At 35.2% G+C, this 27,208-nt stretch overlaps 4 protein-coding genes across 4 annotated transcripts; 1 reads left to right on the forward strand and 3 right to left on the reverse strand.

The window, feature by feature from the left end:
* Nucleotides 1-2,266: 2,266 nt before the first annotated feature.
* On the reverse strand, nt 2,267-5,417 carry LOC137748908 (uncharacterized). The gene is made up of 2 exons (XM_068489100.1): nt 5,291-5,417; nt 2,267-3,233 (listed from the first exon to the last, which is right to left on the reverse strand). The coding sequence occupies exons 1-2, from the start codon at nt 5,333-5,335 to the stop codon at nt 2,442-2,444; spliced, it is 837 nt and encodes a 278-aa protein (XP_068345201.1). The 5' UTR covers nt 5,336-5,417; the 3' UTR covers nt 2,267-2,441.
* Nucleotides 5,418-7,373: 1,956 nt separating this feature from the next.
* LOC137749055 (uncharacterized) lies at nt 7,374-10,591 on the reverse strand. The gene is made up of 2 exons (XM_068489239.1): nt 10,456-10,591; nt 7,374-8,360 (listed from the first exon to the last, which is right to left on the reverse strand). The coding sequence occupies exons 1-2, from the start codon at nt 10,498-10,500 to the stop codon at nt 7,569-7,571; spliced, it is 837 nt and encodes a 278-aa protein (XP_068345340.1). The 5' UTR covers nt 10,501-10,591; the 3' UTR covers nt 7,374-7,568.
* A 3,919-nt stretch (nt 10,592-14,510) lies between these two features.
* On the forward strand, nt 14,511-18,631 carry LOC137748820 (uncharacterized). The gene is made up of 9 exons (XM_068489010.1): nt 14,511-14,606; nt 14,716-14,841; nt 15,784-15,829; nt 15,947-15,998; nt 17,336-17,431; nt 17,550-17,603; nt 17,707-17,772; nt 18,128-18,206; nt 18,280-18,631. The coding sequence occupies exons 1-9, from the start codon at nt 14,547-14,549 to the stop codon at nt 18,355-18,357; spliced, it is 657 nt and encodes a 218-aa protein (XP_068345111.1). The 5' UTR covers nt 14,511-14,546; the 3' UTR covers nt 18,358-18,631.
* Nucleotides 18,632-19,602: 971 nt separating this feature from the next.
* Nucleotides 19,603-26,258, reverse strand: LOC137747510 (uncharacterized). Its single transcript, XM_068487636.1, has 4 exons — nt 24,026-26,258; nt 22,607-23,709; nt 21,502-21,638; nt 19,603-20,662 (listed from the first exon to the last, which is right to left on the reverse strand). Exons 1-3 carry the CDS (start codon nt 24,366-24,368, stop codon nt 21,561-21,563), a joined length of 1,524 nt encoding a protein of 507 aa, XP_068343737.1. The 5' UTR covers nt 24,369-26,258; the 3' UTR covers nt 19,603-20,662; nt 21,502-21,560.
* Between the last annotated feature and the right edge of the window lie 950 nt (nt 26,259-27,208).

The following is a 27,208-nucleotide window of genomic DNA, read 5'->3' on the forward strand; positions in this document are numbered from 1 at the left end:
AACACAAAAGATTCCTTGAAACAAGAAACCAGAATAACGTGTACAAAATAATATTTTTGTGTTTATGATTTTGGGGTTACGATCTCTCTCAAATTTGGTCCTCTGATTCTATCTTCGTAGGGTGTAGGTTTGTGGATGAGTTGTTGATCCAAAGGGCCGTCGGGGCTTGATCTAAGGATGAACAGTTGATGAACGGATCTTCAAGGGACGTTGGGCTTGATCTTGAAGAATGGGTGTATGGATTTCTTCAAGGGCTTTTGGGCTTGATCTTGAAGGTTGATGGATGAGCAGATCTTCAAGGGCTTTTGGGCTTAGTCTTGAAGAACGATTGGATGTGTGGATTTGTTTGTGTTGTTGATCCAAGGGGCCGTTGGGGCTTGATCTTAGGATGAACGATGAACACTTTCTTCAAGGGTCGTCGGGGCTTGATCTTGAATAATGGTTGTGTGGATTTCTTCAAGGGCTTTTGGGCTTGATCTTGAAGGTTGATGGATGAGCGGATCTTCAAGGGCTTTTGGGCTTAATCTTGAAGAACGATTGGATGTGTGGATTTGTTGAGGTTGTTGATCCAAAGGGCCGTTGGGGACTTATGCTTAGGATGAACGGATGAACACTTTCTTTAAGGGCCGTCGGGGCTTGATCTTGAAAGAGGATTTAACGAAGAACGAAGAGAGCTTTCTTGATCCTTCGGAATTCTTGGGAATTTGGATGGTTGGAAGCTTTGGAGTTTCAAAGCTTCAAGGATTTGGGGAATTCTCTTCTAATTTTGGAGTAGAGAAATGTATTTGTGAATTCCTTGATGCTTGATACCTTGATGGAGAAGCCTATTTATAAGCTTTGAGAATGAATCACCACCACAAAATATTTTTTTCCTTTTCAAGCACCATTGCCTAATTTTCCCACTTAATGTAATATTGAAATTGAAGTGGTGTAACTTATGGCCTAATTTCCCACTTAATACCATTTTAAACTTGAAGTGGTCTAACTTATGGCCTAATTTCCCACTTAATGCAATATTGAAATTGAAGTGGTGTAACTTATGGCCTAATTTCCCACTTAATACCATTTTAAACTTGAAGTGGTTTAACTTATGGCCTAATTTCCCACTTAACACCATTTTAAACTTGAAATGTGTATGCTTTGTCATTGCCCAAAATGAGAAGAACTTGCTTTGATCCGTAATGAATTGAAGTGTGCTTGCCTTGTCATTGCCCAAAATGAGAAAAACTTGCTTTGAACCGTAATGGATTGAAATGTACTTGCCTTGTCATTGCCCAAAATGAGAAGAAAAACTTGTTTAATCCTTCAAGGGTATTTCTTCCTATTTTGTTGAGTCACACGCCATGTGTACAATTTGTACAACACGTGGCGTATGCCATGTATGCCTTGACACGTCAAAACTTTAATGCATTGGTGAACATTTGTTTTACTGAAATTTCGATGTCTACAATTATTTTCTCTATTTTTAAACACGTTCAAAACATCTTAAGATGCGTGTAATGTCGGTTATAAAAAAGGTCTTTCACACGCAGATAATATTGTGATTAAATTAGTTGTCAAATGATTGTTTTTTTTTTTAACAACGATATTATCTGCACTAAGAGAGGGGGTGAGCTTAGCCTCACAATGGGTTAGCAATAATGTGATTAAATCAGTTGTTTATGAAATGCTGGTTATAAAAAAAGTCTTTCGCACTCGGATAATAATGTGATTAAATTAGTTGTTAAATGATTTTTTTTTTTTTTAACAAACGATAGTATTTATACTAAGAGAGAGGATGTGGGCTTAGCCTCACAATGGGCTAGCAATAATGTGATTCAATCCTTTGTTTATTAAATATTATTTTCTCTATTCTTAATGTAAATTCTATAAAGACCGATTTTATTATATGAATTCAGCTGCTTTAATTGGTTTATGAGGGGTTTCTTCTAGCATGATCTAAGATTATTCATTTACTTCAAATATTTGACTTTTCTTTTGTCAATTTAGGTATACAGATACATTTAAAATGTATAATTTGCGCTTAGCACGTTGTGATTCAAAAAATACCTTCTACACTCGCGTGAGCGCGTGCATGAAGGCTAGTATATATATAAACACGTGTGCATGAAGGCTAGTATATATATAATTGGGATTCCATTGATTAGTGACGCGCGTGCATGAATGCCAGTATATATATAAACGCGAGTGCATGAAGGTTAGAATATATATAAACGCGCATGCACGAAGGCTAGTATATATATATATATATATATAATTGGGATTCCATTGATTAGCAACTAACGTCATTTTAACCTCTACAAAACAGATTCTCTATTCACAAAGGTCAAAGGAAGAAAAGTCAGACGGACAGATACATACCAATACAAAAGCCAGCCATATCGAAAGTCTACAAACTATTATCCATACACCATCGTTAGGATGAGACTTTGATAAAACTTTCAAAAAGCACGCGAGTTTAATTCCGGGCACTTAGGCCGAATATGACCAGGCTCGCCGCAGTGATGGCAAATGTACTGCTTTCTTGGCCTTTTTTCCCCTACACCAGAAGCTTCCTCAAACGACTCTTCCTCGCTGTCCTCAAAAGACTGTTCCACTCTCAACGCCGCTTCGACAATGTCATCATAAGTACTGAATTGAGCTACCCTAGTTCTTATGGAAGGCCTCAGTGCCCTTAGAAACTTCCATGCTTTATATTTATCTGAACTCAAAAGATTAGGTTGTGCATACCATGATAGCCCAAGTAACTTAGATGACAATTGAGCAATAGTCATGTTTTGTTGGGTTAACCTTAGAAATTCGTCGTATTTAGCCGCCCTAGTAGTCTCAGGAAAATAGTTATTCAAAAACAGCTCCTCAAATTCTGCCCAAGTGATGGATTTAACATCACGTCTCCTTTTCACAAATTCCCACCAGCAGTGCGCCGGTCCAGTAAGACAGTATGTGGCAAACCCAACTTTTAAGTCTTCGGGGACATCACTTACATCAAAACATTGCTTTATCCTTTTGAGCCACTCCACCCCTTCTAACAGTTCATCAGGATTTCCTGCATACTGCGGGGGTGACAGACTAATGAAAACCTTCAAAAATTTCAGCCTCCGATTTACTTCGGATGTACCTTCAAGCGCAAGGTCAGCCATTTTCTTCATGGCTTGAAGAACCCTAGCCACTTCCTCATCATGTGAAACCCTGGGATTGGATGAAGTGGCTTCACCTGTTCTAGGCATATCTTTCTGAAATTTAAACAAACAAAACATTAGCTTCCATATAAATGCATAATCAAGAGACTGTTCCCAGTGTAGCCAACAGCATACTAGCCACCTTAGAAATTACCCCTCACGCTGCCGAAGTCTACCAACTTCAAAAATACCAAACAAGTACATCATCAGTATCATCACAGTATTCACCATGACACAATCATTTCTAATGGACGGCACAGCTGTAAGAATATTAATAATTTGTAATTATAAGGCACTCTCAAGAGGTGGAACATAGTATACTTTTTCTTATAAAAGAGAATCAGAAAACAGACCCAAGCAACACTGCAGCTGCATCATCAATCTGAGTTTGACAACAGAAACACCTAAGAATTATCATCATAATTAATGCAACTCTTAAGAAACACAAGCGATGCTAAATTACTATAGAAGACGTCATTCAATAGGTACAGCAAAAGGAGAACAACTACTAGAGGCATTCGCTCCGTAATTTCTTAAGCCAATCAATCTGAACATCAGGATCATTATAGGCCATGAATACCGCTATGTTATTCTTGCGTAAAATTTGGAAGATAACAAGTATGCTCATCTTCTCTTCAACTCCAGGAAGGACCCTAAGCATCTCGATCACCTCTTGGCTTTCTGGTCTCATCCATCCTAGATGCCACAAATGGCACACCCTTTGACTGCATTTACGCATGTGTTCCGTTTATTGAGGTAACTTGCCTCCAACTCATACCACCTGTCCCTTGTATCATCATCCACAGTATCATCAGAATACAATCTCTGATGAAGCCAAAATATTTTTTTATGAATCTTGATGATAAGTTCCATCTCACAGGATGGCTTTGACTTACTAATTTTGTTGGGATTATCCTGGCATTCTACTTCTTTTGATATATAAACTACCAAAAGAATTATTTACTAACAACAACAACAAAGCCTTTTCCCATTAGGTGGGGTCGGCTGTATGAATCCTAGACGCCACTGCCTTCAGTTTTGTGCCAAGTCCTCCGTTAAAACTTATAACAAGCAATATGTGTTACAATTTATAACAAGCAATATGTGTAAGAAAAAAATTAGTTAAAATAATATAACACTTGCAAAATATCTTAAACTGGGTATATACTATACTTAGCCAACATAACTTTCTTTAACTCCTAAGCAACACACACACACACACACACACACTTGAGTACAAAACAAGGGGCCGAAGAAGCAGAGCCAGGATGACACTAAAAACCCTTCTAGGTTCGTTATACACCACAAAATATTGGAGGAGTAGTCAAGCAACAACAAACAATGAGGTATTCGTCATAAGAAAATAAGAAGAGAACTGACTGTAATCTTTCTCTATCTAAAGAACCAATTAATTAATCTCTGAGAGTTTTTCCTTTGGTCAAAGGAACACTAAGATGCCTACCATTTAATCCGAACGGTCATATGGTTTATGATTTGAGTAATTGTTGGTAGAAAACGGTTGATTTGTTTGAAATATAATGTGGAGTAAGACCAACAATGGAATCCCTCACATAAGCTTATTTGACAGATCCATCAACTAAAGTATTCACATACATATGGTTCAGATCAAGGGGGACACACATTTTGACACACTTTCTTGTAGTTCGCATTCCATAACTTTTTCTTGGCACAACATAAAGGTTGCTTCTTTGTGACCGAAAGGTAACGTCTTTGAGTTTTGGAAGCAGCTTCGTTACAAAGTAAGGATAAGACTGCATAAGATAGACATTTCCACCCATTGCAAAGCGGGGAGCGCTAGCTTGGGGTTGCCGGAAGCTTGCATGCATAACATCAATTTGATACCATAAAATTCAATGGCTACATCATCCCTAAAGTACAAGTTCTGTGCTATACAACTAGTATTTCAGTTGGTTACTGCAATTACTTTAATCAACTTACACCAAGTTGTGATTGAAATTTGTTGGTCAACCTTTTTGCTTTGTGATTAATTGAAATTATCGCTTTAAATTCTTCGACTCTCAACAACAGAAAATAATCTAGGATGTTGCACGAGGAAACCCATAGAGAATCAGACTCAATAAGTAACTAACCTTCATATCAACTTTCACCTTCACTGCTGGATGATCCCGATTCATCAGTTTGCTTGTTTCGCCGGAGCGGATGGAATTTTTTGGTTCGCTCGCCAGCAGCTCGGCTTTTCATAACAAAACTTTGCGGTCTGGAACTCGAGAAATTTTTTATTGTGAAGTACACCCTTATACAAGTGATAGAGTATTTTATTTTTTAAGTTATTAATATTTTAACATATATATTTTACTAGTTATATAATGACATATAATGTATTATTCTATATTTCGGTTGCACTGAAAAATAAATTCTAAATTAGACTCTCGTTATGAGAGATTTTTTTTAGTATGTTCAAACCACGAACAATACCACATATCATCATATCATTATACAATTAGAATGCTAAATTAAAAACTTTGGGTGTAATAACATGGGAAGTACATTTCTATGTTTTGCGCAAACGGGAAAACTTTTTGTAATGGTAAGGGGCCGATGAATATTCTTGAGACCGTGTGGAGAAAAGGGAATTCACTAACATTTTAGATGAGGAAATACAAATTACTAGAAATTTTAGAGTGTATTTTTATTCACCACTCTTAGTGGTGGTAATTCTCACTATCTTCAAGGGGTGGCTGCTTACCATTCTACTTATTACCAATTAGTTTAAATCTAAGTCAATGGTTAACTAACTCTTAGTTTAGCTATATATTTTCAATGAAACTTAACTTAAAAGGTTGAGTTAATATTCACACATTCATTTTTATTTCTCACACACCATTTTCAATTTTTGACTATCGGATCAAATTAATTGAAAAAGATAAATAACAAAAAATTAACCAGAGTGTGTGAAAAATAAAAATGAGCATGTGAATCAAATATACAGATTAAATATGGGGTGTCATTCAAATCTTTGGATCTATTTTCAAATTTTTAATGCCACACTTGCATATTTATTTAAATTTATTTCGTTAAAAACACTTGGTAAAAATTAGAATACATCTGCCTTGAATAAATGGATATTTTATGAAGTAATATTTCATAAAATACCCAAAGCTGAGACTGAGGTGATTCTGAAAAAAGCTAATATCAAAAAAGGCTGGGAACTGTTTTTGTGTTTGGTAAACATTCAGCTTCAGCTTTTTTTCACAGTTTTGAGTGAAAAAAAGCCAAAAACAAGAAGCTGCAAAAGCCAGCTTTGAAAAACTGGTTTTTTTTCACATATGTTTTACATAAAAGTTTACCAAACACTATAATACTGTTTTTTTTTTTTTCAAAAACACTTTTACAAAAAAATTTACCAAACACTCTGCTGCTTTATTTCACAGCTGCTTATTCTCACAGCACATCAGAAACAACTTTTTTTCAAAGCACATCAATACCAAACCAGCCCTAAAACGCTGGAATCGAAGGAGTCGATAAGGGCAAGAAGGCCATTTTCCTGCCGCAGAGAGGGAGAAAAGGGCGGGCAAGGAAGGAATGGGAGGGCAGCTTGGGGCGTTCACTGCTGGTGAACAGTAGCCCCTCTCACATGATGAACAGTGGAGGCCAACTCAGTTTTAGTAGATAGTAATTTGAGAGTTTTAACAAAAACTCGCGGTACTGTCACTTTAACGAAAAACCATATTTTTACATTAAAAAATCAATCTTGATACTATTCACTTTATCCTTTATTTTATTCTTATCATTAAAACTAAAATTTTTCAAATCATTTTCATTAGTTTTCCTTACTAATTTCTTATCATTTGTTAAGATTTAGGGACATACGTTTTTGTATGGCCTATCCGTAATGTATTTCAACGATCCAATTATCCATCTTTTATATCTTACCTCAAAGATCATTGTCTCCAAAATCACACAAATCCAAAACTATATGATTGTTTGATTAAATTAATGTTTTTTTTATAGAAACGTATTCGTCCATTTTCTTCCTTATAAATGAATGTTTTACTGGTTATGGAGGTCTAACTTTTTGTAAAGATCATCTATGAATGATGTACAAAAATATAAACGGTCTGAATCGATAAAATAATTACAAAATGCAACCTACAAAACGAGTGTCCTGAATCTTAAACCCTAGATATATAATTGGGATTCCATTGATTAGCACCTAGCAAGTAACACTTATAACCTCTACAAAATAGATTCTCCATGCACGAAGGTCCAAGGGAACAAAAGTCACAGACAGATACATACCAAAACAAAAGCCAGGCATAGTCTTACAAACTATTATCCCCACACGAATGACTTGGAATTGAAACCATTTTTGCCTTCCATCATTAGGATGAGATTTTGATAAACCTTTCAAAAAGCACGCGAGTTTAATTCCGGGCAATTAGGCCGAATATGACCAGGCTCGCCGCAGTGGTGGCAAATGTACTGGTTTCTTGGCCTTTTTCCCCCTACACCAGAAGCTTCCTCAAACGGCTCTTCCTCGCTGTCCTCCAAAGATTGTTCCACTCTCAACGCTGCTGCAACCATTCCATCATAGGTATTGAATAGAGCTACCCTTGGTCTTATGGAAGGCCTCAGTCCACTTAGAAACTCCGATGCTGCAAGTTCATCTGACCTCACAAGATTAGTTCGTGCATACCATGCTAGCTCAAGGAACTTAGATGCATACTGAGCAACGGTCATGTTTCCTTGGCTCAACCCTAGAAATTCTTCGCGTTTAGCAGCGCTTATAGTTTGAGGAAAATATATATTCAAAAACAGCTCCTCTAATTCTCCCCAAGTGATGGATTTAACATCACGTATCCTTTTAACATATTCCCACCAGTGGTGAGCCGCTCCAGTAAGACAGTATGTGGCAAACCCCACTTTCAGGTCATCGGGGACATCACTTACATCAAAACATTGCTTTATCCTTGCAAGCCACTCCACCCCTTCTAACGGTTCATCAGGATTTCCTGCATACTGCGGGGGCGACAGACTAATGAAAACCTTCAAAAATTTCAGCCTCCGATCTACTCCGGATGTGCCCTCAAGCGCAGGGTCAGCCATTTGCTTGATGGCCTGTAAAACCTTAGCCACATCCTCATCATATGGAGCCCTGGGATTGGATAAAGTAGCTTCGCTTGTTCTAGGCATATCTTTCTGAAATTTAAACAAACAAAACATTAGCTTCCATACAAATGCATAATCAAGAGACTATTCTAAGTGTAGGCAACAGCATACTAGCCACCTTAGCAGTTACCCATCATGCCGGTGAAGTCACCAACTTCAGATATACCAACAAGACTACATACAAGTCGAATCTAAAGGCTAAAGCAAAAATTCACCATCAGTATCATCACAGTATTCACCATGACACAATCATTTAAAATGGATGGCATAACTGTAAGAACTTTAATAATTTATAATTTATAAGGCACTCTCAAGAGATGGAACACAGTACAGTTTTTCTTTGGTTTTTCTTAGAAAAGCGAATCAGAAAACAGACTCATGAGTCATAACACAGCCGACTGCATCATCAATGTGAGTTTGACAACAAAAACGCCTAAAGAATTATCATCGTAATTAATACAACTCTTAAGAAACACAAGTGATGCTTTACTAGATTCAACAGGTACAGAGAATGGGAGACGAATGACTGGAGGCATTCGCTCCATAAATTTCTTAAGCCAATCAATCTGAGCATCAGGATCATTAAAGGCCATGAATAACGCTATGTTATTCTTGCGTAAACTTTGGAAGATAACAAGTATGCTCATCTTCTCTTCAACTCCAGGAAGGACCCTAAGAATCTCGATCACCTCTTGGCTTATCCTCCACCAAGATGGCACCTCCGGTCTCATCCATCATAGATGCCACAAGTGACACACGCTTTGACTGCATTCACGTATGTGTTCATTTATCGAGGAAACCTGCCTCCAACTCATACTACATGTCCCTCGTATCATCATCCACAGTATCATCACAAAGTACAATCCCTGATGAAGCCAAAATATTTTTTGATGAATCTTGATGATATGTTCATCTCACAGGATGCATTTGACTTATTATTCTGTTGGGATTATCCTGGCATGCTACCACTTCTGATATATAAACTACCCTAAGAGTTATTTACTGAACGCAAGAAAATTGCACGTGTAAGAAAAAAAATTAGTTAAAACTAATATAACACCTGCAAACTATCTTAAACTGGGTATACCATAGTTAGCCTACATAATTTTCTTTAACTTAACTCCTCAATAACGCACGCCCGCCCGCAAGCATGACACACAGACAGAGTACGAGACAAGAGGCAGAAGAAGCACACTGCAAAATATTGGAGGAGTAGTCAAGAAATAACAAGCAATGAGGTACTCATCATAAGAAAACAAGAAGAGAACTGACTGTAATCTTTCTCAATCTAAAGAAGCAATTATATTAATCCCTGAAAGTTTGTCCTTTGGGCAAAGAAACACTAAATGTCTACCATTTAATCCAAACGGTCATATGGTTTCTGATTTGATTTGTGTAATTGTTGGTAGAAAACTGTTGGATCGTTTGAAATATAATGTGGAATAAGACCTACAATATATATGGTTCAAGATGAGGGGGACAGACATTTTGACGCACTTTCTTGTGGTTCCCATTCCGTAACTCTTTTTCAAGAATCGGAACCTTGCATGCGTAACATCAGCTCAATAACATCAAATTGAATAACTTTAATAATTCCATCATCCCTAAAGTACAAGTTCAGTGCTATAACAGCTAGTATTTCAGTAGGTTACTGAAATTACATTAAACAATCTCACAAATAACACCAAGTTGTGGTTGAAATTTGTTGGTCAAACTTTTTGCTTTGTGGTTATGGAACTTATCCACACCACATCTATGCAGGAGGAGGATTTTTTTCCCATACTAATCTCTCTCCCCTTCCCTCTCCTCCTACTTAAACTGTTACGGTTAAACCATATTAATATCTTATATTAATTTTTTTTTTTTACAAAAACAATAAGACAGAAAGCAATGGTTAAACCATATTAATATCTTATATTATTTTTTTTTTTTACAAAAACAATAAGACAGAAAGCAATGTATGTGTGAGAGGAGGAGAGAAGGGGAGAAAACAAGAGGGGCGAGAATCCGATGCGTGTACAGCATCACCTTAAATCTTCAACTTTCAACAACAAAAATTAATCATGGATGTTGCACGAGAAAAGAAAACCCAGAGAGAATCAGAATAAGCAAGAAAGTAACTAACCTTCGTATGAACTTTCCCTTTCACTGCTAGATGATTCCGATTCATCTATATGTTTGTTTCGCACCGGATAGAATATTTTGGTTCGCGCGCCAACCACTCGGCTTTTCATAACAAAGCCTTCCCGTCTGGAGCTCGGCTTTTCTAAATTGGGCTGTTATTATAAGGGGCCCAATGATATTCTTGGGACCGTTTGTGAAGAAAATGGAATTCTCGTTCGTTTAGAAGTGTTTTTATAATTCCTTAAAGCATTATTTGTTTGTGAAAGTATTTTTGTAATTAATTTTTAGTAAAAACGTAAGTGAATCATAGTATGATACTTAAAATGTTTCTTAAAAAAAAGCACAGCTGGTGCTTATTCTAAGAAGCACATTTAAGTGTTTTTGGAATCTAAAAATATTTTTTTAAACGCACTTAAACGACCCAATAATATTTATTGTTTGAACGAACAAATTATAAATTACTAGAAATTCTAAACTGACGAAATTTAAATTTTCATAAAATTTTGTATATTTGATGGAATTTAAATGACAGAATGTCTAATTATGTTGTTTGGTACTATCTTATACATTTTTGGTCTTCCACTTTCCATACTCTTAGTTTAGAAATATATTTTTTTAGAAATTGTTATTAGCATTTCAGAAAATTTCATTTCATACTTTAAACTTTTTATAATTAAAAAGAAAAATCCACGTATAAGATTTTTGAAGTACAAATAATTTTTAACGATATGTCTAATTTGTCTGTTAATTCTTCGTGCAATTGAATGAATAAAAAACAAGACTGCTTTGAATAAATGGAGATTTCATGAAGTAATATTTCATAAAATGCCCATTTCCAATTCGAAGTGGCAAAACCATAACATTTGTGTACGATTTACCAAACAAAACAGTCACACATTTAATGTTCGGCATTGAAATTAAATATTAATTAAATTTTTATTTCTCGTCAAATGTCTATAAAAGATGAGACAAAGAGTTGGCGTTGTATTTAAATTATTATCAATTTTTTAGAGTCTTTTAGATAATAGTATCACGTAAGACATACAATTTTTTTCATGGCACTTCTACATAGGATATTAGAGGAAACTAAAAAATATTAAGCTCTTACTACAAAAAAATAGGATGCAAAACAAAAGAAAACAAGGTTTTTTTGTTGTTGAGCAATTTCGGGATTGGATGTGGTATCTGTAGAGGCGCTATGGGATTGAGAATGAAAAACGGCTGAAGGACCTGTTTCAGAGGGTGGCGATGGCTATGGAATCTTCTGACATAAGCTATTTGGTTTCTAGACCTTACTGTTATGGGGCCTTTTTTCTGTTTTGTCTTTGTTTAGGCCTTTTTTTGTTGTAATTAAAATGTGTGTTAGGCCTTTTGTTGTAAGTTATGTTTTGTTGTAATAAAATTCTCCATTGTCCCAAAAAAAAAAAAAAAAAACAAAAGACAAAAGAATTGATCTGGAGGAAAAGTTAAGGTAACTCAAGTAACGTTTTGAATCTGGTTAGTCAAGTGCCTAAGATCACCCATTCTTCATTTTTACGTACTTTGAAATTGAATTATCAGATTTTATTTTTTATTTTTTAAGTAATAGCATCCTCTCAATAACTCGGTCAAGATTTCAGTGCAACTAAAGAGAGGCGCAGAGAGATTTCACATGGAGGGTTTTTGTGAAGCTATATAGTTGTCATGCAAGTGTTTATACAGATACGAAGGCTTCTTCTTTTTTTTTTTTTTTTTTTTTTTTTAATTACTGCGACTTATGCGCAACATACAAAGTTATATTTTATTTTTCACATTTATATTTACCAAGCCTAACTCTTGTATTGTTTGTTTTCAGATCAAATGCATCAAGATAAAATTTAACATTTTTTGAGTATCATGAATAGAATTTTCTTACCTTTTGTATTTCAACGTGAATTTCAACCAATCATAGTTTCGCTTTATTTTTTAACTAGTGACATCATTCTTTATTACAAACACAGCAAAGACATTTATAGAGAGCTCCATAAATAAGTTTATAATGACAAAAATGTGATGGACTAAATGAAATAAAACAATTTTGTCCATTGCAATGAGTTTATTGATCGTTGCCTCCATCTTTGTTGAAAATGTCATATCTTATTTTTAGTACCTTCTTCTTTTCATCGCTGGTGTCCTTATTCAAATTATTGTTGTGCTTTTTGTAGTATTGACTATGATATCTTCATAAACTTCAAATTCAAATTTTGAGCATCATTCCTCTAGTGGTTCTTCACATCAACATTGAGAGACTATGTGATCACCTTTGGAGGATAATGCAAGAATGAGTGCTTTTTGGCTGACGATGAGGACAAATGCAATTTTGGACGACATTGTCAAGAAAAAACAGAACGACCACCTGAATGAAAAGAAAAACAAATTCTCAACTCAATCATACCCTTATATGGATTCCTACCAAAGACTCGCAAATGCATTACCTTTATCGAGCAAGATAACTTCCTTAATTACTCTTACATTATCATGAAAACCTGATGCAACTACTTATTAAGTTGTACACACTTAAGAGCGAGTGCTGCGAATAAAATTATTCTAAGACTATGATTGTGTAAACTTAAAAATAATGACTTGTATTACTTGGAGTTGGAGATCAAGTAAACCCTATTTATAATTATAATAAATAAAGACACAATAATAAAAGAAAAAACATAAAACATATCTCATAAACAGCTGAGCCCATCACTCTCACTCTCAAATATTTTATTTTATTTTCACAACATTTTTGTTTGTTTGTTTGTTTCCTGTCGATTTTATGGTTATCGCTGCACTGCAAAGATAGGGCGAGTTGAATGCCTCACAATTTGGGAATGTGATTGCAGACATTTTCACAGAGGAAGATGAGTTTTAGTGGACATGCAACGAATAAGGTAGCCCATCGATTGGCTCGTTTGACTGAGCTTATTTAGTGACAATTTTGTAATTTGGTTTGAGTAACCACGTAATCATTGACCTCCTGCTTGATGATAGTACTTCGTAGTATTAGTTTTGGTGCGGATGATCTTTTTTCTTCATCCAAATTGAAATATCCGACAATGTTTGTATTGAGATTCATTTTATGCATCAAATTCTTAGCAATTTTACGTTTTATATTCTACTTTAATGAATATCGTACTTAAAAAAAAAAAAAATCATCCGTCTAATTGAGTAAATTGATAATATATATGTATGTATATAGAATGATCAATGTACAGCCAGAATATAATTTAAAAAATTGACAAATTTATAAAATATTAAACTAATTTCGCAAAAACCAAAACAAATCCAAACACAGAAAAAAGGTATTCATACTTTAATAGCCGATTACTCCTAAACTTTTATCATTAACCAATTTTCCACCTGAACGTTAACTTCAGCTAATTACCCCTAAAATTTTATAAATAGTCAACTTCCCCTAGTGTTGGATTTTAAATTTTCCATCCCTCCACTTTTCCGTTCTTTTTTTAGAGTTTTAACGAAACACTTTCGGTATCGTTCATTTTTAACGAAAAATCACATTTTTACCTTCACTACACCTTTAATTGTCATTTTTCATAAAAAATTTTTGAACTTTTCGTTAGTTTTCTTTCTTTTTTCTCCATACAGTTGTAATATGTTGTTTACGTGATTAAAATAGAAATTTTTTTAAAATCTAGCGTCAAAGGAAAATTGGCTATTTATAAAAGTTCAGATGATAATTAGCTAAAGTTAACGTTCAGGTGTAAAATTGACTAATCATAAAAGTTCAGGGCTAATCGACCAAAATTAAAGTTCAGAAGGAAGTAACAAGCTCTGTACAAGTTTAGAGTGCAAATCGACAAATATTTGAAACAAAAAAAATATCCCCATGCCTTAAGTAGAGAAATATGAATGAGGATCTAAAGATCTTTCAATTATATCTGTTTATCATGTATCATATAATTAATTTTCGTCAAATACTGTTTATATTTAATTTTAAATAAAAAAATTTATAATAATTTCTGACCATAAGAATATGGACGAGGTTCGAGAAATACGACCACTTCTTTATGTTGGCGCGCTCAAAAGCTGTCTGCGTCTCCAATCTCTCTCTCTCTCCCCATCATGCCTCCTTCCTTGGCGCTCACAACTCTCTCCATTCCCCTTCTGCAATTGCATAACACGGTAACAAATCTCTGCATTTTTACTAATTAATTACTTAATTATTCATTTTATTTAGTCTATTACCGTCGCTGCTATGCAGCACTCTTATCTTTCTTGATTTGTGATTTAGGGCTGCAATGAGTTTGCGTACTTGAGAAATTCCTGGGTTCCAATTTCATCGCCTAAGCTCACCCAAATTTCTCTGAATCAGAAGAACCGGTTTCGACATTTCTCGTCAGCCAATGGCAACAACAATGTCAGTGTATTTTGGGGTTTTTCTTTCATCAACAACATTGTCTTATGTCAAGTCAATTGTTCCCCTTTAATTTCGAATCGAATCGGACTCTGCTTATATTGCCTTTTGATGAAAAATATTAAAATTGGGATTGACCCAGTATTAGTGTCTGTCTGTTGCATTTTCATGTGTTAAATATGGACTGGAGGAAGGAGGATGGAACTTGGAAGAATAAAGGTTTTGAATGTCATAGAAATTTATTTTATTTTGGAGCTAATTAAATTCAACGGTTAAGGAAAAACATAGCTTATAAAGAATACATTATGACTTACAATACCCCATAAACGTTATTTGAGAATCGTCAACTTAGTAGCCAATGTAAGACCTACTTGTGCTTACAAGAGTGGCAAAATCAAACAATTCTCCTTCGATTCACATTGTTACCGATGTAAATTGACTGATTTATAAGAATTCATTTATTACTGATATTACAAGCTAAATGATCGGATGAGAGTTACATCAGATGTGATTTTTTTTTTTTTTTTTTTAACCTTTTATGGCTCTTTTATTTGTTTAGTTTGGATAAGTGATGTTGTGAAACTACCATTACTAGGTGCACTGTGCTTACTGCTTTCGTATACTGCACTGAAAGACAAAATGTTGTAATATAAGCGAAACTCAAGTATGTAACACTAATCACCCAGAAGTCCCAGAAAAATGTGGCACTTTTATTTATGTCTAAGCTATCCCCTTAAGTTTACTGTTGATTAATATATATGGGTGCTGTGAATCTAAATAATTACGACCTATATATTTCATACAGTTCTGGTATTAGTTGGTCTATGTAAAATATGTGCGAAAGAGTTTATACTTAGGGGCATGAGTCTTTTCTTGTTCAGTTTCGGTTCAATTTAACTTTTCTGATACGAAGGTGTCTCTGTTGTGTCTTTGGTGTGTGAGCAGGATTATGGTTTGTCGGGTGCTGAAAGCTTCTCTGCTGAATCTGAAGGTATATAATATTCCAAACTGTATGGATGAGTATAAAATATATTAAATTTTTATTGGGATGCTTTTATTTATTTTGACCTTGTATGCGTTAATAGGAACTTATTTCAATGTTTTTTAGGTTCAGTTGGAAAGATTGATAGTGGACAAGGAGTACCTTTCACATCCAACGAGTACTTTCTATTTGCCTTACAATGTTTTTGGTTCATACTAAAGGCTACTGATTGTTGTTAGTGACGTGATGAGGGCGAGTCAGTATTTGAACTCCATATTCATCGTACAATAGATGTATAATTGACCTGTTAGGAGATTAGTTACAGATGAGAGCTAATTTCAAAAGGTAGTCATATAAGTTATAATGTCTGTGTTATACAACTAGAAAATGAGTGGCGGTTACCTTTGCGGTCGCTTGCAAAATAATATAAGATCTATAGTTGAGTGAATTTTAAGGAAGTCACCCTTGGATGGCCCAGAAATGTTTTTGTATGCTGGATATCTCGACAAAGGTAAAGGTAATCTCATGACAAATAAGGGATACTAAAGCTAGATCCTTGAGGAGGTAACTTCTGTCTTGAGCTAGCCAATGACATGTTAGTAACTTAGTTTGTTATGCCTCTTTCATGATTTTTTTCCTTAAGAACAAGGCTTTCAAGGTCTGAAGTAGGAAAATAGTTTGAGATAGGATTTGGGATGGTGAACAGTCTCACCTGCATTTTGTAGTGTATGCCTGTTCATTGGCGATTTGGCACCCAAAAAAAAAGAGAACAAGAAAACAAAAATCTTCCTAAGATAAGTAGCCCTTGTGTTTTATTCTTTTAACAAGAATCAAGATTTGTAGCTTGTTGTCAAAATTTCTTTGACACAAGGAATGAAAATTGTTGCTTCTCTGTCATTCAAGTCATTTATTTATGGTGTCAACCATAATTATTCCAAGTTCTAGGTGAATTATATATAGGCAACTTTCCACTAGACGGTCAAGAGGATGATACCCTGTGATGTACAAGTTTTACGCTGTGGTCTAGGGTTATACAATCTTTAATGGGCATTCACAATAGATATAGTGGCTACAAGCTTGATATTTCAAGCAATATGGTGCAGATCTGTCTCGTGTATGGTGTTGATATTGGTTTTTAGTAGACTTTTCTCATGGCCTGGAATGAGATTTTCTAAAAGATTCGAGTTGATATTAAGTTGTTAACATTCTGTTGGGAAAATCGATCGTTTCTGAAATACCTGTTGGTGACCCAAGAAATATAAAATTTTGTTTGAGTGTCTTACTTGACAAACGATACCTTTAATTAATTCATAGATGCTTGAATCCACATGGAGTATTTGGTTATTATATATGTTTTGTTTTTGTATATTGTATTCCTTTTCTTTATTTAAATCAAATTTCTGCTTGTGAATAAGTTCAAATTTCTACCTTTCAATCAGCTTAGCCTTGCTATTTGCGTTTTCTTTTTGCCTTCCTTGAGCCGATGCTTTTGTTCCTGTTTGTTCAACTTCCCAGGACTTTGAAGAAATTGAGGAGATACGGAATTTCTGGGTTTTTGTCATATGGGCTATTGAATACTGCTTACTATCTTACGACGTTTCTCTTGGTATGGTAAGTGGAGTAAGAAAGTACCGTAAAATTTTGTTGTTATTACTGTATTGCTTGTGCAGTTGCTCATGTAAATTTGGTATAATAATTGTAACTCTGAACTCCTTCCTTTCTCCATTAGGTTCTATGTTGCTCCAGCACCGGGGAGGATGGGTTACCTCGCAGCTGTTAAGAGGTAATTGTTCTTATGAATATCACTGAATTTCAGAATTTTTTTTCACCTGGCTATGCACTATCGTCAAACATAGTGATCACATTAACATTATATTGATTTGCAGATTCCTTAAAGTAATGGCCATGGTGTGGGCTGGAAGCCAGGTTACAAAGCTTGTACGAGCTGGAGGGTGAGTTGCTAGATCCAAATTCCAGTTATCCATTTCTTAAATTTCCTTATCTTTTCAGAACGTTGTCATGGTTTTATGATTTTTGAGTTGCCAAGACCTAAAAACAACTTAAAAGTAATTTTGATAACTGTCACCCACAGCCACAGGCACCTAAGAGGTTGATACCAGTTTTTGTCAACCTTGGCTTTGAATTCCAGTTTCGATTTTGTGAGAGAATATAGCAAATCATATGACTCTTGTGCTTTGATAATTTTGTTGTTTCGAAGAATGTATGAATGTTCCGAGTGTGAGCTTGTGCTTTGTATATAAGCCGTGCGTCAAGGGACATTTGATTCCAGGATAACTTTTTATGCAGGGCCCTTGCTCTTGCTCCTTTTGTGGACAAGGGACTGTCATGGTTCACGGTCAAGTTCCATTTTAAGTCTCAGGGCAAGGTAATATGAATTTTCGAAATTCCTTTATACGTTCTGGTTACAATTATCGATCACATTTCATTTCATACTCCAGGCTTTCGCGGCGATTGTTGGAATTTGCTTTGGACTAGCCCTCGTTTTGTTTTTCGTGGTGACACTGCTTTGGGCCTAACGTTGTTTCTGGGTGTCTCTTCTGACCGGATTGTAACTTGCAAGGGAGCTAGGCAAGTCCCTCTTATGTGTATCGGAATCTCTAGATTAGCTTTCCATATTCATTTTTGTTCCTTAGTTTCTTGTTCAACCAGAGGGCTCCTATCAATTTTTTTTTTTTATTTTTTTTTTCCATATCAATTGATTGTACTTGTCATACATAACGAGTGTCGAATTACATATAGTACATTTTTTTTTTTTTTGGAGTAATAGTCTAATATAATTTAAACTACGGTACGGAGAACAAAATTGTTTTCTTGGTTTGGTTGCTCGTCATTCGATTTGATATCAAGGGTAGAAATAAATGAATGTATTTCTAATGTTTAAGTCACTTGCTGACCAAGAGAACGGAACTGGGGGTGAGAAATCTACTTTGGCTAAACCCTGGATAATTACTAGTTAATCTCAATACTAAGAGACCATGTAATAGTGCAACCCTGGATAATTACTAGTTAATATGTTGCCAAAACTAAAAGCGTAACTTTCATTTTTCAGTCAAGATTGCGAATTTAAATTCTAGGTAATTTGTCTCAGGTTACTAAATATTTTCAACATTAGAATTGAGTCAATTAACATTTTGTGCTTTTAAAAAGGTCAATAATAAGCAACTTAATACTACAGTTTAGTGGTATTCTTTTTCACATGTAAGTGAGGTTTTAGGTTCGATTCTCACCAAAGACGAATTTGAACTACATTATTGCTAGTCCATTGTGAGGCTAAACCTATCCCATTCCCTTTAATATAAACAATATCGTTTTTTTTTTTATTTTTAAAGTCAATAATAAGAAATATTAGGAAGGGGTCTAGACCTTAATTGGAAAGCATACTTGTTTCTGCTGAGTGACATGCGCTACAAAATGAAATGACTATTGACTTAGGTTGGACTTTTACGACCTAAATCAAATTCCCTTAATTGTAAATTGCAGGACTGTTTAGTCGAAGCTTGCAAGAGGGCTCTAGGTTGTTAAGATTATTTTGGTTCCATTCGGTTCAGCCTATTTGTAGAGCAGTTAAACCAAACCGAATGGAACCAAGATAGTTGTCGATTAACCGCTCTACATATTATGAAAGTAAACGCAAGCATGGGAAACTAAAACACTAAAAAAAATGACATGGCTCCCGCTTACTGACTTGTGTTCTGGATACACCGGAAAATCTCTCTTGTATGCATCCAAATATATCCAATCAAGAAAATGATAAACAAATCTCAAGATAAGAGCCCCACATCATTTAACACATTCAAAATAAGTTTCTACAAGCTTGAAGTAAAAGGTTGTGCTTTCTAGGAAAACGAAACGCAGGTCGTCCATCTCCTAAACTGCAATAATATGAGTCCTATAATCTACTAAAATGAGAAAAGAGAGAGCTAGTACGAGAGAGTAAATATTTAATTTGAGCACGATCAATATCAAACCTCTCGCTCGTAGTAGGCTCGCTTAAACTCTGCATCCTTGCTACCATCTGAAGAACGAGGCTTACCAACTTTCTCCTTTCTTCTGTAAGAAGAATGGGAACTCACTGTGCTGGACAGTTTTGCTTCTATCTCAGCAAGCATAACTTCTGTGCCGCAAGCCAGTAGAAACATATTTCAAATTCGTAACCCTAAGGATTGTCTTCTCATCTTCAATCAGACATTTGGTCGACGTCAGATGATACAAGCCTTCATCCGCCTTGTGCAACACCAACATATACATGTCCTCGGGTGGGTGATGCATGAGATACAGAAAATATTACATAATTTCTTTTGGAAACACAAGTACCAAAGTAGCAATCAAATATCTTGGATAGTTCTACCCCAACCAGATACTATTCACCCACTCGAGAAGGCAGCAGCTCGGTGTGCATACCAACTGGTAATCCAAATTCTTCATTTGACAAATTCTCATCAGTGAAAAAAGAACCCAACCCTTCAACAAAAGCATTTAGATGATAAACCACTGACACTTCATCTCTAAACATGATCCTGCTCTAGTATTCATATCTTGGACTTCAATACCAGCAAATCTTGTCAAATGTGAATAACCTTATGGATGTCACGCTTTTACTTTCATATCTTAAACTTCAATGCCAGAAAATCTCGTCAAATGTGAATAGCCTTGTGGATGCTACACTTTCAATAAGAATATTGCACAAAAATGAGCACCATAGTATTGACAAACATTGATAGCTGCACCAAATAGAACGGTCTTCTATACTATGCCTCATGGTAAATTCTTTCTTATACCCATCAAGTGACAGTTTAACACAATTGAAAATTTTCATATTACCTGAAATTATGCAAAATACAAATGTCAAAGAAAGGAATAACATCTAGCCTCTTGCATGCAAAGCCCTCAAGCATGCGTAGGGGTAACTATTGAAACAAAAAGATTTCAAAAATTTAAATTTAGCGTCACACTGAATCCATAAATGAACCTAATTAAAAATACTCAAAAGTCAGAAGTCAGATATGCATCCCGAATCACCATGCAAGAAACATATCCCACCGGCAATCCCCAAAATGGTAAACCAGCTAGCCTCACATGTTGGCATTACGCCAAAAGGTAAAAGAAAAAAAAAAAAAAAAAAAAAAAATCTTTCCTCGTGCTCTTCATGATATCTTCATTTTCTCAACAAACCCCCTCAAAACCTTGAACCATAAGATTACTTCATCAAAGGAGAAGAAGGGGGTGCCTTCTTGCTGTCTGGTATGTGGCTTGAAAGTATGGTTGAGTTAAAATATGGAATCCAAGCATCTAAACCATCTCTTCTTTATTTCTTATGTGGAAGATAGTGTTTTCCATCCACATTTAACATGTCTAAATAACTGACGTCTATTTACTGTAATTCTTTGTTTAAAGGTTGACATTATCAAATTAAAAGATCGCAGACAAAATTGAAACACAAGATTACTTGTAATTAATTACCAAAGAAAATAAAGTATATAAACAAAGCATTTTTTTGTTTTTTTTTTTTTTTTTTTTTGGCGTTGGGGGGGGGTGTGGAGCGGGGTGGGAGGGGGTGGGGAACAACAAATATCATGGGGCATGTTCCAGACGAAATGAAAGGGTGTTGGTTAAAGAAAACAACTTAAACCGATGCAATGAATTCAACCCCTCCTACTTACAATGATAGTTGTCCAGGCATTGGAGAATAAGAAGAATAATTGTATATATCCAATGAAACTTATTGACCCCATTCTTCAAGCACCCACTTCATCCATGTCGACAAGCAATACTTGGAAAGATATTCAGGTAAATCCTCCTACAAAACAAAAAAAATAATATAAGAATACCGTCAAACATATAATAAACCCCTCATCTTCTAACTCCACAAGGAAAGATGCAAAAATTAGAAGGATCTTTTACAAGGATACAATTAATTCAAAACAAGCAATAGAAAGGGGAAAAAATGGAAATCAAAGCCTCACAAACTAATACAACCATCAGCCATGAATAAAACCAAAACCGAATAAATTAAATAAAAAGACCATGAAAAACTTCACCCAATTTTTTGTCAGACAACATACGGAGATTGCTTGAATGTTAGCCTTTCTTCGCTTGGACTGTTAGCCCAAAGTTACGAGCATCAAGTAATATGAGACCCAATTTATAAATGACACGGACATCAGCTGTGATATGAGCTGGCATTTTCAGATTTGACAAACACCTTACGCCCAAACGCTGCACACTTGGCAGTGGCCCCTCTAGTTATTCTTTCTCTGGGCGACTAGTATTGTCAAAGGCCACACTGGCCAAGCATGCAATGTTTGGGTTATTGGAAATGTGAAAGTTGCCTAGGCTCCTCTCAACGGATGTCCACGTCATCTAAAACATGGGTAAAATGAACTAATATAACCAATAGTATATTAGTGCAACACTTTACCGACTAAGATATCCCAAATGATGAGAAGGTTTAATCTGAATCATCACCAAAAAGAGAAAAAATCACTAATCTAATATAAATTCAATGAAATTTGACCATTTGACTAATCAACCGATAGTAGTTATACATCCTCCAAAACACACCATGCAGTTCAATGAATCTACTTCCTTGACACACTTTCAAGTATAATTATATGTATCAGGGACTCGTTAAGCTTTGCTCTACACTACCGGTGCTTACTACAGAAAATAGATTTCCACAAATTCTCTATGCACATGACCACATTAAAATTATCAATCGAGAGGCAAAATTATAATAGATATAAGTAGAGTCTATGACAAACTTACAATATTCCATGATGCAGAATACTCATCAATTGAGAGAAACCAACTTCCAACATTTGATTGCAAATCCAGCACCTCATTGTCATAGCTGTCATTGTGATCAAAGCCCCTTGTTTTTCTTTTCCTTCTACTACTATGCTTTTTCTTGTGCTTAACTGTTTTGGATGCTTTATGATCCAAATCAGAACCACCTTCTTCGTAGGCTCCTTGATCGTCTAGAAATGAATATCTATCTGATGTTCGGAAACTTATTGCATTACACAAAAATAATGATTCCCAAGAATCACGAGTCCGGCATTGTTCTGATAAACTGTAATAAATAACCCATGACTGAAGCCCCAGCAACTTTAATGCTTGTATATTCTTCATTTTAAAGCAATCTTTGATTATTGGGCCCAAGCTACTGTTATCACTTGGGATTGTGCAGATCTTCGAAACAATATCTTTAATTCTTGCTTGTTCTTCGTGGCCCTCTTCATCTCGTAGAAGTCGTAAAAGTTGGCGTCCATGATTAAAAACTGCATTTAACAGTAATATCTCATCAAAGCTTCTAAAATCTGCACACTTAGAAAGTATAACCTCAAACAAATAAGATGAGTCCATAAGATCCTTCTGCTCCATTCTAGGGTTGAGATACTTGTAAAGCATTTTAAGAAAATCACATAAATCCGACTCATCAAGAGTAATAAGAAGGCGCTTGCATAAGGAAGAAAAACACTCCTCCTTCAGGAACTCACTTGTAACTTTCCAAACATCTTTTGAATCCTCTTTATACATCAGATGAACAAAATATTCCACAAAATATTTTCTGTCAACAAACAGAATTTCACCATCTTTAAGTGACTCGGAAAACTCATTGGAGGACCAAAATTCAGGGACATTTTCAAGGAAATTCTCCACAGTTGCCTGGACATCCAAATCAAGAAAGTAATGGGGTTTTGTAGCAACCACTGCTGGCGATTGCCCATGTTTTCCGTTCCACTCAAGTTCCTCCCAACAAGTATCTCGATTAACAAAAGAAAATTGTGATAGCGCCTTAGCACCTGGTTCATGCCCCAATCCACCACCAGCTTTAGAAAACCATTTAGATATTCGTGTTGGATTTCCTGCATTTTTGAACAAGTATGTGATTGTCAGAATTCCTAAAACATCCACAAAACATGGATATATTTATCAATCTTCCACAGGGATAAACATGCATGGTAGTCACTAATAATTTATGCAATCATAAGGAAGCAAATAATCACATACTGGGGTATGAACATTCACATCACTTAAGCTACAGAAACTAGGCGGAGAATGATGATATCCAGAAGTTAAACATACAAGAAACTAAGGTTATTGAAAGAAGAGAGCACCAAATTCTGTGATGGGAAAAGTAACTCAAACATGAACTGAATGTATGCAACAAAATCTACTTGCCTTCAAAAAATTTCTTTAGTGTGTAACTTCGCTTGGATATGATAGACCCTGCTTTATGTGGACTATTCTCAAATATCATTTCTACAAGCTGAGATGCTAATCCCTTCTTAAGGGGTTTAGATCTCAGTAAGTCCAAAAGTAACTCGCACTGATTGTGACGAGTGAGAGAACTTATTCTGCCTATCGTGTTACAAAGCCACAGTCGAGCCTCTGAACGGCCTCCAGATGCCATGAACAACCAAATAGTAGATTCCAATTGACTCAAGAGAGATACTCTAATCTTGGCAGAATTCTCATCTCCATTGTCATTCCAGATGGGCTCTGATAGAAACAATTGAAGCATTATATATCCAAAATTATAAATGTGCTCAGCTCAAGCAGCTTATCCCAATTAAATGATTCCACAAAAACAAAGTCCTGCATAAAACCAATAGCATGATCAATATACATCAAAAAGTTCAAGAACAGAAAATCACTATGAACATCATGTATAGCAGTCATACTTCTACTTAAAGAGAGAATAGGAATTCCAACGACATATATTACCAGAATCACCAAAGCACAGATGTGAAACCATACAATTGCAAAAACAATTAACATAATAGAAATTTCACATAAAAAATATAATAATCTCCATTTAACTAAAACATGGATACAATATATACAGCGATATAAAAAATTCGACACTGATATAAGGATAACATTTTGCTAAGGATCTTGAAAAATAAATGTTGGATTCATGGGCAATCATAAAGTTTGGCTGACTACCTCACCAGCAATGCCAAATCATTGCACTTAGTGATGATAAAATCATGTAAACCTAGGATGAGATCACGAGAGGCTTAGAGAAGAGAACAATCGGGTTTGTTAGATGAAAAGGCATATCATACACTTTGGACAAGAAAATGCTTCTCTAGGAAAAGGATGTGATATTTTAATTATTACATTTTTGTTAAACCTTAAGATCACTCAAACGCCTACCACTGCCCCAATCCTATCCAATCGTCTGGTAATCTTCCTTACCATTTAATTAACACCTCACAATTCCTATTCTCTAGCTCCACCCAAACCAAAGAACTTGGACAATTAGTTGCCATACGGTCTTGTAACTGGCAGTAGTGGATTTAAATGGTTGAACCTTACTTGCTTAGTTAGAGGAAATTGACGTACGCATATATTCAATCTCCCGAAATGGTTTAATTATATTTGCAGCAATTGTACAAGAGGAATTCACCACCCAGACACCTATGATTACTAAGAGTGAAACAATACTGAGTAAGACACCTATACAATTTTAACACACTTAATCAACGAACAAAGCAAGAAGGTTAATAAAACCAACTGAAGACTGCAAAATCTAAATCCTCAAACCCCCAAAAACCAAAACCAAGAAGAACAGCAATGCAGAATCTTAAGAACCTTGAATGAAGAGCAGATTATATTCCAAAGTGAAGCTTTTCTGAAGCTGAAGTTGATGCCGAAATCCTAGTTGGGTCTGAAAACTACTAGAAAGCTTAAAATTGAAATTACTAAGCCATTTCTTCCGGTTCTTTCGTTCTCTCATTTGGGTCTACAGTTTCTACGGGTAAATTGAACCCGTTTGCCACTTAAAAGAACGAAACTTGTATGATGTGGGGGTTTAAATAAGGGGGATATATATATGGGGCAAATTCGAGCATTTAGGCCCCAACCCAGGTGTAGAAACCCTCTGAGCACTGCTATTATTTATTTCTACATCTTCAACTACATTATTATAAGTCATAAAGCCACAGCTCAGAAATTACACATTAATTCAATCCCTGAATTATATTTAGTAAATTAACTGAAACCCTAATTCCTAATCCCTAAATTATAAAATAAAAAATTGAAATTGAATAGCAAGAATAAGATAACTAGAGAGAGAGAGGAAGACTTACAGAGAGAGAGAGAGAGAGAGAGACAGGGATTAGAGTCAACTGTTGGGGTTTCTAGAGAGAGAGCGAGAGAGAGACGCAGTCAAGCTTGGACTCCTCCAACTCCTAAATAAGAACTTCCGATCCCAACTCACGAGACCCTCCTCGACGCCGTCTACAGCGAGTCCTCCCAACTCGAAGAAGCCCAGCTCCGACGAAAACCATTCAAGAATTACATACAGAATCGACGTCGGCAAGAGTCGGAAGGCTTTGAATTGAACCGAGCAAATTCAATTGAACGTCGAAAGGTTTACCCGAAACCAGACGGGTTATTAACGGGTCAACCATTATCAACGCGAGTTAGACGATCCGTAAAGACTCCAGCTAAACATTGAATCGGGTGGGTCCGGTACGTACTAAAACCCCCTTTCTAAATACCCAATTGCCCTTCGGTTGGCATGGACAATACAACACCATTTTATTTGGCCCAAATCTTCTTCTTTTTTTTCTTTTTTTTTCTTTTTTAAGGATGAAAAGGTGAAGCATTCAAAATGTCACAAAAAGCTCCTCCCTTATTAAAACCTTTGAGAAAGATAAATCAATTAATAAGGGACAAAATAGTAATTCAAGTTAGTTTGAATTTTGAATGAAAATTATACATTATAAAAATAATAAATAAAACCCACGTAGTGTGTGGTTTTATGATGAGTTGTATTCTTTTTCACTTGTGAGTGAGAGGTTTTAAGTTTGATTTTATTAAAGGAAAATTTGAACTACATTATTATGGCACTGCTATCGAATAAGTTTCAATTAAAAAACTGAAAAATTAAATAGTTATTAAACAGTAAAAAAAGTTTGGAATGTTTTAAAAAGTTAAGATTATATGTAATCAACAGAAAGGCCTGGACTTAATTCAAGACTATTTATGCAAATTATCCCTTAAAACTAAAGTCATTTAGTCAACTACAGTAAATAAATTGACCATTCGTAATATTTTTACTGATATCAACCATTTATTTTTATACTATTTCATGGCGTATAATTTTTTGTATAATAATTTATAGTATGAAAACTTTTGATTTACTAAGATGTATCTTTTAGAATAGTTCCTATCCAATGCACAAGGAGTGAAGTATTTTCCTTATAATTCTAAGCCCATATAAAATTTTCTTTTATTATAAAAACAATGTTACACTTACAACATTTTCATACCACATCTATCCCACCATTTTAATATAAACAAAACTCGGCAACATACGTGAATTCTATTTCTATTGATAAGTGATACAAA

Source organism: Pyrus communis, chromosome 10, assembly GCF_963583255.1.
Source record: "Pyrus communis chromosome 10, drPyrComm1.1, whole genome shotgun sequence".
NCBI classification, from domain to species: Eukaryota; Viridiplantae; Streptophyta; class Magnoliopsida; order Rosales; family Rosaceae; genus Pyrus; species Pyrus communis.

What these genes read in the sequence shown, in the direction of transcription:
- LOC137748908 (XM_068489100.1), bottom strand. Translation starts at nt 5,335, where the DNA reads ATGAATCGGGATCATCCAGCAGTGAAGGTGAAAGTTGATATGAAG. An exon ending in AGGTGAAAGTTGATATGAAG is followed by an intron (nt 3,234 to 5,290) that starts GTTAGTTACTTA and finishes TTTAAATTTCAG; the next exon opens with AAAGATATGCCTAGAACAGG.
- LOC137748820 (XM_068489010.1), top strand. Translation starts at nt 14,547, where the DNA reads ATGCCTCCTTCCTTGGCGCTCACAACTCTCTCCATTCCCCTTCTGCAA. An exon ending in TACCTCGCAGCTGTTAAGAG is followed by an intron (nt 17,604 to 17,706) that starts GTAATTGTTCTT and finishes ATTGATTTGCAG; the next exon opens with ATTCCTTAAAGTAATGGCCA. An exon ending in ATTTTAAGTCTCAGGGCAAG is followed by an intron (nt 18,207 to 18,279) that starts GTAATATGAATT and finishes TTCATACTCCAG; the next exon opens with GCTTTCGCGGCGATTGTTGG.
- LOC137749055 (XM_068489239.1), bottom strand. Translation starts at nt 10,500, where the DNA reads ATGAATCGGAATCATCTAGCAGTGAAAGGGAAAGTTCATACGAAG. An exon ending in AAGGGAAAGTTCATACGAAG is followed by an intron (nt 8,361 to 10,455) that starts GTTAGTTACTTT and finishes TTTAAATTTCAG; the next exon opens with AAAGATATGCCTAGAACAAG.
- LOC137747510 (XM_068487636.1), bottom strand. Translation starts at nt 24,368, where the DNA reads ATGCTTCAATTGTTTCTATCAGAGCCCATCTGGAATGACAATGGAGAT. An exon ending in ACTAAAGAAATTTTTTGAAG is followed by an intron (nt 23,710 to 24,025) that starts GCAAGTAGATTT and finishes TCAAAAATGCAG; the next exon opens with GAAATCCAACACGAATATCT. An exon ending in ATTCTGCATCATGGAATATT is followed by an intron (nt 21,639 to 22,606) that starts GTAAGTTTGTCA and finishes TTTGTTTTGTAG; the next exon opens with GAGGATTTACCTGAATATCT.